We start from the raw sequence: 11200 nt of genomic DNA, 5'->3' as shown, positions 1-11200 counted from the left end.
GCATGCTGCACGCTACTCTTTCTTTTTATCACGTGACCGTCTACTCTTGTTCGTAACCGACGTTATCGTTTTGATACCGTTGTGTGTTCCATGTCTTTGTTCCAGCGATCTTTAGCGTTAGAGTCTCGATTTTCGACGTATACGTATAGGGTGTCTTGTGCAAATCAGAGAATTTGATTTTTAATGTTTTGACTAAAGATACCGAGTGACGTTGAATGTAGCCGATCAAACGTAGCTAGAATACTTATTTTAAGAGCGACGATGATTTTTTTGTTGAGAACGTTTAAGAGAAATTTTTTATTATTATCTTCTTGATGGGTCTTGTTCTATGTTGTTATCGAATAATTCGCAAGAGTAGGCATGATGTCACAATTCGTATTCCAAGATTCCTGTTTTTTTCATTTTTTTTTTCATAATTCTAATGAAAATTAGTAAATTAATGTTTCTAGATGCTTAAAAAATAATATAGATTTTAACGTAGGATTTTCTGCGCAATCGACGATATCTAGTCGCTTATACTACCTTCGCACTTCGAAATTATTTCTTTCATTTTATCTGAACGCATAATCGAAACACCCAATTGTACTTTCATATCAGACGACGCAAAGCGTATCTGTATAGACAGACTTTTGAGCTTGTTTCTCTGCGTTCCATTGATCGAATTTATTACGTATCTATCTCCTTTGTTTTTTCTTGTCGCAAATTGCAGCTGTTCATATCACACATGTACGAGTGGTTACATGTATCGGAAACAAATGATAACAAACCTGCTGCCAATTATTCGCTTTTTTTTTCAATCCATAGCTTCGTAAAAAGACTTTTAAATTCATTAATACGTACTCTAATATGTATTTGAATAATTTCTTTGATCCTTAACTACAGACGTGCATATCATCATAAATTGCTTTTCTTTAATCGAGCTACCGATCAACTCCATAAATTGAAAAGTACAGACTATTGATGATATTAGAAATACCGGTTTTCCAACTTACCTGACAGTTAAGCGATATAAATCAAGTTATTCGAATTGAGTGATTTGTTTCTTGAGGATCGAACATCAGTTCGCGTGTTTATGTATATACCATATGAAGCCAAGAAATTAACATGTAGCAGAGTCGATTAATATTACTTTTAACAAGATCAATTAACAAATCGTGCGAGACTAATACCCTGTAATAACAAATCTATATTACTATCTGTTACAGATACGTCGTAATTCCTCCTGGAGACCGATAACTGGGGTCTATTTTCCGAAAATTCGTTGGATCGGAACTCGCGAGTGCGGTGAAGGAACGAACAATACAGAGAATGCCAGGGCGGGCAGCGGAGGCGCGTGTACTCGCGAATGCTCGTCCGGCGATCGTTCGCGACAACGATCGGCACGACTCGCGATGATGGCGGAGCGCGATCGCGTAGCAGCGATATCGTCGGTGGAGTTGGCGCGACGCGGATACCTCGGTAGAAACGTTCGACACGCGACGGGATAAATGCGAGACCGAAATCTCGTGGGTGAACCAGTTGTCGCGGCGACGAAGAAGAAAAAGAAGAAAAAGAGACACCTGGAGTCGGGTCGATACAAACGGAGCCCGAGCTGGTTCCGGATAAAGGTGAGAGCAGGTGTTTTACTAAGGAGGAACGATAATAGGAGGTTGGATGTAGATCAGAAGGAGGAGGAAGAAGAAGAGGCGGAGGAGGGGTCGAGGAATTTTGGAGTGGATAGCGAGGCGACAGATCTCGAGGAAAAGGAAGAAAAAACGAGAAGAAGAAGGTGTATTGGAAATATTGCAATTCAAAGGATCCACTGTAGACAAGATCGGCCTATAACCAGCTGGACTGGACGGCCTCGCGAGTTTTCGTTGTAAGGCCGGGAGTTGTGGGGGTCACCACGGGGGCGGGGGTGGGTTTGCCCCTGCTTCTTCTGGTCGTCGGTGTTCTTGGTAATCAAGCGTGCACGACGACGGCTGCACCGGTGGTTTCCGATCCGCACGTGTCCCTCGATGCTACGCCTCCTCGTCTTCTGCCTCGATCAACGGACCGTTCATCGTCGTCGTCGTCATCATCATCGATATTGTCATCATCGTCGTTCCCGTCTTCCTTTCGAAGAGCCATTTACAAGGGTCGATTTTCCAATCACCATCCGGAGAACCCAACCTACGAGAGCGCCTCGAAGGGAGAACTGGATTATCACGAGGTATCGTTGCTACCGGGCGAACGAGAAGACCCGAACGGTCTCGACGGGGATCGGTTGCTCTCTGCCTGGGAACGAACGAGAATCGATACCATCGGAAAGAAGGATCCTTCTTCCCCTGTAGTAGCAGGCGGAAGAGGAGGCGAAGAAAGTGAAGGAGGCGGAAAAGAAGGAAGAGGAGGAGGAGGTCTGGCTCACGAGAGGACCAAGTCGAGACGGCGACAGGTCGCCGCAGTGAGCCTGCTCGATGATCGAGGATCATCCTCTTTAAGCCCCGTCGAACCATACCAATTGGCTACGAGATTTTTTCGTCCTCGTAACACGGAACCATCTTCGATTCATATCGACGGAGTCGAACCAGAAATTCGTCGAGGCGGTATTATCTTTACCGCGAGCGAAACAACTGGCAGTGACTCAACGTTATCATCGTTGGCTTTCGAGGACGCTGTCGGTGATACCTTATCGAACGAAAATCGTTCGACGACCACGGGAACAACAACAACAACGACAACGACGACGACGACGACGACGACGACAACGACGACGACGACGACGACGACGACGACGACGAAGACGACTACGAAGACGACGACGTTAACAAGAAGAACAGCAAAAACGGCGACTACGGTAACTACGGTACTACCAGTCCCTTGGACTAACACGTCGTTTCGTTTGGTTCATCGAACTGTGCCTAGATTATCGGACGACGAAAGTGTAAATTCGGGTAAATCCGCTGGTAGACGCAACAGGAAGGCTAAAGACGAAGAAAAAGTGGTAGAGGTAGATATCTCGTCTCGTAAAGACGACAGGGATAGGTTCGCGTTCGCGGGGGACCGTAGTAGTGGTGAGGTCAAAGGTGGTGGTGGTGGTGTCGTCGAGTGGACCACAACAGTCGCCAGGCCGATGTCAGCGTGGTCGTATCCTGAAGATGAGGAGCCGGGAGCTGGAAACGTAAGGACACGCTCGAGGCCGAAAGAGGCGGCGAGCGAGGACAAGGAGGCCGAGAGTGGCGAAGAACAGGTCAAGGTCACGGTAACAGAAGCCAAAGGCTCATCGTCTACGTCGACTACGGCAAGGACCACGAACACGTCGCCGACGACCACACAGTTACCACCACCGAGTCAAGATACCTCTATGGAAGCACGTGAGTACCACGAAATCTATTCTTCTTCTTCTCCTTTTTCTCCTCTTTTCTTTGCGTCTCTACGCACAGGCGTTCTCTCTCGTTCCGACCACCAAAGAGAGTTTCCGACCCGTGGCCGGCTCGGCTCGTCTCTTTCTGTCGGAGGCTACACGCGAGCCGCGTGTCTCTCGCGTTGCTTCTTTTGCCGTGCCTCTCCCCATGGACGTGTTTACAGGAACCGAAGCTCGACGCAGGACCCTTGGTCAGGTTATTTTTAACTATTCTAACCGTGCGGCCACTTTCTCCTTGCCCTCTCCCTTCGCCCTCCAAGTCTTTCTACCTCGCGTTCGTCTCCGTGATGTCTCGTGCCGCTTGTGTTCGCGCGTCTCACTATGACCTCGTGTTCTACTCGTTCTGGGTCCTTTCGTTTTAGGTCTTAGGCTGTGGTTACGATGGATGCGTATTCCGGCCAATTGACGTTCTGACCTGATGAACTCAATACCGCGATGTATTAGGTTGTTTTAAAAGATTTGTTCATTTTGTAAGAAAATAATAGACGCGCAACATTTCTTCTTTTATATTATTTCATTGAACTACGTATGATCCATTCTGTCTGCCAATGGAACAGTAAAATAACGTAAAATAAAAAATGTTGCATATCTATTGTTTCCTTATGAAAGGAAAGAAACTTTTGAGACAACCATTAGATTTATTATTTTTATTATAATTATTAATTAAAATGTATAATATGTATAATATTGTATAGTAATGTATAAATGTATGATACATAAATTTTGAACGAGCGTGTACATTGCAGTCCTCGAACGTTCCATTCGTCAAAACATCAAGTTGATTCGAGTACGCATCCACTGTACCCATACGCGTGGAAAAGATCGTTGTTTGTTCGTATAGTGACTACTTTTTCGCTTTCCTTTTGACGAGTTTTGCCTTTTTAAGCTTTTCGTTCGTTTCAACCCTTTGAAGGAAGGAAGGGATGCAGGGCGGGATAAAAAGAGAGCATATCCTGTAAACACGTTTCTCTTCTCATTTTGGAGCAGCATATTATGTACTTTTGCTTTTGATCTTATTCAATGATATCGAAAAACAGTACTTGTACTACCATAATATCTATTGCTCACATATTATACGTATTATTTTTTATTACAAATATTGAAATCACGTAACTTTCGCACATTTGATAATCGACTTATAATTCAACAGTTATACCATGTATCGTAGAATTGACAGTAAATAGGAAATAACGAAGAAACAATTAGCTGAAACTGACGAGATGTAAATATTTCTCAACCGCAACAAAATTTAAAAATTATTCGATCGTATAAATTAGTTTTGATTCATCGTCGGTATAAATTACCTAAAGTTACCTATAAACACCAATTGCTTGTTTAATCAAAAAGTTACTCCAACTTACTGTTAGAACCTGCTAATAACGACGGTTACTCCAAACGATATTATGTAAATAATAGTTCACGTTCACCGTGTTACAATACAAACTTAACTCGAAGCGTCGTTGGCGAAAGGAAGGAAGGATTCAAGTATAAAAGCGTGCGAAGCCTACCTTGATGAAGAAGGGAGTGGAAGAAGAAGAAGAAGAGGTGGAAGAAGAAGGCAAGCTCGCCGTGAGAGACGTGCGCATCTCGTGTGTTTTTGATTACGCTTGCACGACCGTACGCTGGCTGCGTACGACGTACGGCTCGTGACTTCGCGTATGAATCAGCCAGCTATTCTTTTCGCTCACTGACCGACCGCCGACTTCGTTTCTTCTCTCGGCATGCTCGTCTCGCTCTCTTACCTTGTCGCACACATCGGCCCGCTTTCATCGTGTCCTTGTCCGTCCGAGCGAATGGGACGAGCGAACAACACGGCCGAATCCACGGCGATATCACGCCGTTTTCTTCGCCACCTCCTCTTTTTGCCCTTCTGCGTCGCCCTTCGCCACGACCAACTTTGTACCTTCCTCGTCAATCTTCCTATACGCTTCGTTCCGCGTAAACCTACCATCGGGGAAAGCGGCTCTCAGCTCGATGGATGCGAGATCCTTGCTCTAGGATCAGCCTTGAATTTCTCCCCGAGTCTTTCAGATCTTGGGATTTGGATGGTTTTTCTTGGACATGTTAGGTCGGCCGAAAAGTTTCCTTCGTTTTATAAGGAAATAATGGATGCACAATATTTCCCGTTTGATATTATTTTATCGAACTACGTATGATCCATTTTATCAAAATAAAGATCACAACGTTCGACAGATTAGGCTTCATGTTTGTATACAGGTGCGTTGTTGTAAAAGACACTTTTCGAACAACCGGACATTGTAAATTACCGTTGTTTTTGGCAGATAGTTTTTAATAGGAATCTTGGGAATTATTCTACCGTAAATTATTTCTTAATAGGAGTATCGAGAACTTAGGAGATTTTCTGTAACCATTGTGTTGAGATTGTTGAATCGTGGAAGACCTACATACGTGTACGTATATTGTGCATCGAGAATTTTCATGTCATCGTTGCATCATACACATCTTCGCTCTGTATTACAGATTTTAGAGCAACCTTGACAACTTTTCGATAGATAATTAGCTACAATTCGGTATAGTAACAATTTAGAATAAACTGTAATTCTTGTAGAACGTAAAATTACAGCTTGCTATTATTGTAGGCAAAAACATGTACATAACGATACAAACGAAATTGTACCTAAATAGAGATTTCACTCCCAGAGTATTACGATATTACTTTACTTGAAGTATTTTCAACATTCCTGTACATTCATAATTTTTCCATGTTTACATATTTTCGCTCTACTTGTAAATATCTAACGATTCCTCGTTACAACTATTTGTACACATACGTACGTACGTACATATCCCACTGAGCGATTAAATTCCATTGTGTACAAAATCGTCTTAATCTAAAAGAGAATGACGCGTTCTAATATACTGAGAATCTCAACCGAAGATACGCAATGACAATAAACGTATTGAGATCGTTTCGAGTCAATGAACAAACAAATCTAATCAATGATCGTGTCAACGAGACCGAGCACTCATTAACGTCGAAATTCACGAATACACACGGACCAAGTACAAAGAAAGATCCGCTTTTTGGGGAAGCGTCGCGGTGTTTTATAGGCGTCGCGTCGCCGTTGTTTGCAATAACATCGGGATATCTGTATTTGGCGAATGCCGCTTTAAAAGCGTTGATAAAGCCGCGGAACCGACCGGTGGTTTATTTTAGATTATAATGTTGCATATCGCTGTGTGTAATCTCGATAAATAGCTCGTTAATTCCGCTTGATCATAATAAGATAACCGCGCGTTGGCAACGCGCCAAAAATTTCGACATTCCCAGATTCTGCCCGGTCCCTTGTCTCTCCGGCTCTTTCTTTCTCTTTTTTTTCTTTTTCTTTCCTTCTCTTTACTATCTTCCGACCCTCCCTCTGGTGCCTCTTCCATTTTTTCCGCGTCCGACGATTCATTGCTTCTTCTAATTAACGCACCCTCGTACCAAAGATTCATGCTTCTTTGAAGTCAGCTGTATCGCTTTCTTTAAATTCACCGTGGTTAAAATCCACGTTCCCTCTGATTTTATAAACTTTCGCGCTACCTTCTTCCTCGTTTTTCTCGCTTTTCCAATAATATCGACAAGCAGCGTGACGAACAATGGCTGCGAATGTTCACAGGCACGTGCGCAAGATATTTAACAATATTGGCCATCGTACGTGGAATTCGTCGTGTAAAAGCGCGGATTGATCGATCTAACGCATAAGAGTAGGATATATTTTTCTTAGATCGAGTTTCGTTAAATATCGCGCTAAATGTTATATAACAGCGTAGAAGAATTTGTGGGAAATTTAACGGTGTGAGAATCTGTTACTGTTCGTGTCGGCTGGTTCATCGTATTTATGGAAAAGAAGAATCGTAGAATTTATAGAAGAGTTCAATGACTTGGAATATATATATAGTTTTTAATCTTGAATTTATGAGGGGATTTTAGAAATGTTAGTAACAAAAAGCAATGGCGCGGCAATAACTGACCATTTTTCTTGCTTTTTCTCTCGAGATGAATTTTTCTTTCCACAATGAACGCAATATAATGTACGATTTATCGTGCGATACACTCGAATTCAGAGAATAATTCAGGAATGTATTTTTTAATTCAGAAATTTATGAATTTATACAAAAGAATCGGAGTCTGGTGGTTGGTTTTGGAATTGATCGGATCGGAACGTAAAATTTTGCCTTTGTTTCTTGTTCTCATGTTGATTTCCCTGTCTAATTCCGCATTCCAGGAACAGGCGGCTAGTCCAATTGTAGTTCAGCTGAATCAAGGTCAGAAGATCGCGTTGCTCGAGTTTATTGCATTAAGATAGCCGAGATCGTTGTGTCTGTCTAACAGGCCTAATTTACCGTGCGCGTGTTGTCGTAAATGAAATCTTTACGCTGATCTATCTATCTGCCGACGAATATAGATAACACTATCGTCGGTTTACCTATATAACGTTGGAAATATGCATTTTGTGATAGTGTGTTTCGTGATTAATTCGATTAACCCAATATTTTCTATCTCGCTCCATTCCTCTCTTTCGTAATAGATGAAACATATTCCTTTATATTCCGTTTACATTTAATCTTTCTCTCTTGACATCGTTTAAAGGTAAATTATTTATTTGTAACTTTCCTGTAAGATAAATAACAAATTTATACGAATATTCCATTCTCATCTAGAGATATACAAGAACGTTTTACAAATCGAGCGAATCTTACCTGTAACTCTACGATTGTCTGCTTAACGAAAGTAACGTTCTATCTCACAATTCTAAATATGTACGTGTGTATGCACTCATATGGCCACTGTACGTACGACACTGTGTTCTGAGAACAACAGAGTTCGGTATTATAGTAAGTGGCATACACTGTCGATCGTAAGTGTTAAGACACCTGCTGATACTTACGCTGATATTATTTATTAAATTCCTTGTGTATCTGTAATTTTTCGTTCACACGATACGAGTTGACGTGGAGACGATGATCGAGCCAGCTAATTAAATGAAATTGATACAAGTATCTTGACTTGGCTTCAATTTCTCGCTTTGTAGGACACGTAAACGAAGTTTTCCCCAATCTTGTCTTGAACAATAAACACGTAAAAACATTCGCAACCAGTGCTCTGTCACCATGGAACAGAGATGATCGAACATTTTGCTGCGCAATCGTTCCACCAAAGACGACTCGCTGTTGCTTGTTGCGGAAATATGTATGCGAAATTCATCGTGTGAAAACGCGGGTTGCACGCGAACGTACAGTCTCCGGGTGTATTCCGATGTCGTTACTTAACGTGTTTATTTCGGTGAGCTTCTGTAACCCTCGAGGCGTTTTTTTTACGAGCTAATTCGTGATCTGGATAGTTCCCAAAGGCGAGTTCTGGTGAGCGTGGCGATACCGGGTACCCGGTATAAGAGGAATGACTAAATGGTCTGACTAACCGGTCAGGTATTCCAAAACCCGACCTTATTTTCACCGCTATAGAGAAGTGACACGTGAGTGACAAGGAGGGCAGGTAGTTTTCGTGGTAGTTTGCGTGGAGACGCGTACGAATTCCAGTCCGGTATTTTAGTGGTTTTCATCGCGCGACGCGACGCGCGGATCCCAAGGGACGGGTATACAGATTTCCCGTTCGAAACGATAAATTTACCGCCGCGGCGACTTTATTTTAAACGTTTCGCGCTATTCTCGCGCCGTTGAATTCGTCAAGATACACACGTTGTGAGTTTAGCCATCACGCGACGATCCTCAACTCCAATTATACGTACCGAACCGTATATGTGTACGACTATAACGTAACGTTGCTTTTTTAACCCATGTTATACCAGGATAAGCATCCTCAACGACCCCAATATTTGTTCTTTTTTTTTTTGTCTTTGTATCATATACGAGACGATTGCGAAAGATCGTAAGACGTTCAGAAATCTACGAAGGAGTAATAATAATACGAGAGATCAAAATGTTTCAAAAAGACTTCTCGAAAAATGTTCTCAAAGAGTTCTAAAACAGATGAACGTACCTTTGCATCGTGTTCAAATTATTTTATCCACTATTCAAAGATTTAATTCGCCCACTTTGCTCGCGTTAATCCTTCCTTCTTGTTGTAAAATCGAGCGACGTAGAGTTGCAACGTAACTGATCTTGATCGATTCGTGCCAGATAATCTGTGACGGAGGCTGCGTTACGCGTGCACTGTGCACGCACGATCTTTAACGACGAATCTCCTAGAATAGAAGAAGAGAGAGGAACCTTTAGGCCGTGAAACAATAGATTGGCAAAGCCGGGTAGACACGATGATTATCTTTACGACTTTGTAATAGTATAATGACGTGTTATTAGGCGGACAAATTGGTTCTAATAATTACAACCGTCTGAAAGTTTGGTTCCCATTCCCACGCTGAAGCAACCAAGCCTCGGCCTCCATCGTCTCCCGTATACGGTCACGCGAAAATATGCAAACTGTCCCAGGAATTTCACGTGCGATCCCGCGGCGCGTTGCGAAACGCGAGCACCGCCTTTTTCCCGCCCACTGATGCAGATTTATTTGCGCTTTCGTTCCGCGGTAATTATTCACCGGGGGTCCTTTCTCGGGGTCGTTCTCTTTCCAAAGCTAAAGTGCACACCGCGTAAACTGTATCGTTAAAGACAGTAATGTAAATTTGATTTATGGCCACGGACCCGGACCATGCTATTTTTAAGATTCGCGCGATCTTTCAACCCCGTTACTTTCACAGAAGTGTTCTCACTTCGTAATCTACGAATCTTAATCGCTAACCGATGATCATCGAGCTTCGCATCTTCCTGCTACTTTGGACGACGATGGATGCCTCGCGGGTGTCTTGTTGAGATTCTGTCACGCGCCATTTAAACGTCTAACTCGATGAAAAATAAAAATTGCCATTTTGAAACTGTAATTTTGGAATTGTAAAAGTGTCGAAAGAAAGGGGACGGTTTTCCGATTTAAACGTAGAAGTTGCCAGCGTCTCTCAGCGTTTGTATGGTTTGTCATAGATTCTATGTCGTATATAACGAACTCTCTCCTTGTTCTTTATCAAGTTTGAGCAAATTTTGCTCCTTGATCGTTAAGTCAGAGAAATACTATCATGAATTTGACCCGATAATATTGTACGAAAGTAATTGAAACCAAATTTTCGTCACTCGCCTGTAAGCCAATGATACGAACCGGGGCTTGATAAAGCTGCGAATCTAAGATTCGACTAAAGATCGAAACCATCGGTTCAAAATACTTGAAAAATCCGCACGTCGTAGTTTCGTGACGGACAACGCAAGGGTTAAACATTTTCGCTGTGGTTGAAACGTGACGGCTGGCGCGAGAGCACGGCCGGGTGAAACCCCTCGATCGAGCTGTGGCTCTCGACAAATGCCTCGCGGATTCGTAATTTTTGTTCTCCCCTCGTCGAGAAGGGAGAATAAGAAAGCGAACGGGGGCGAGAGACTGTTGGCGAGAGAAAGAAGGAGTCCCTTAAAAGTGTAAAGAAGATGGAACAAGTGAGCGAGAAAGGGAGAAGCGGGTGGCACAAAGGCGACCTGGTACAACGAACGGAATCGCGGAGAGAAGGTTGGAAAGAGAAAAGATCGGGAGGTGGAAAAAGTGACTGAAACGTTAGAGAGTGAGAGAGAGAGAGAGAGAGAGAGAGAGAGGGTGGGAGAGAGAAAGAGAAAGAGTAGGTAACTCTCCTGCGGAAAGGAGCACTCCTGCGATGAGAAGGAACGGAGAGATGGGCTGGAGAGAAACAAGAAAAGGGTTAACGTCCTTTCGTTCGCTCCTTCTTCTCTCTCCTCTCTCTACTCTCATCCTCGTTTCTTCCTCCT

The 11200-nt window shown here is 43.0% G+C and overlaps 1 protein-coding gene and 1 long non-coding RNA gene across 2 annotated transcripts in view; one reads left to right on the top strand and one right to left on the bottom strand.

Moving 5' to 3' along the window:
• Nucleotides 1–1487: 1487 nt before the first annotated feature.
• LOC126866821 (uncharacterized) overlaps nucleotides 1488–11200 on the top strand; it is a 188892-nt gene continuing 179179 nt past the window's right edge. The window contains exons 1-2 of the mRNA XM_050620777.1: nucleotides 1488–1724; nucleotides 1808–3332. Coding sequence (XP_050476734.1) covers nucleotides 1488–1724; nucleotides 1808–3332 — 1762 coding nt within the window. The remainder of the gene's footprint in view (nucleotides 1725–1807; nucleotides 3333–11200) is intronic.
• Nucleotides 5645–9628, bottom strand: LOC126866315 (uncharacterized). Its single transcript, XR_007689851.1, has 4 exons — nucleotides 9387–9628; nucleotides 8278–8452; nucleotides 8090–8197; nucleotides 5645–8003 (listed from the first exon to the last, which is right to left on the bottom strand). It is a non-coding gene; the product is annotated as an uncharacterized LOC126866315 (long non-coding RNA).

Source organism: Bombus huntii, chromosome 6, assembly GCF_024542735.1.
Source record: "Bombus huntii isolate Logan2020A chromosome 6, iyBomHunt1.1, whole genome shotgun sequence".
In the NCBI taxonomy this organism is placed as follows: domain Eukaryota; kingdom Metazoa; phylum Arthropoda; class Insecta; order Hymenoptera; family Apidae; genus Bombus; species Bombus huntii.
The sequence above is the reverse complement of the archived record's forward strand: the minus strand, read 5'-3'. Positions and strand labels throughout refer to the sequence as shown.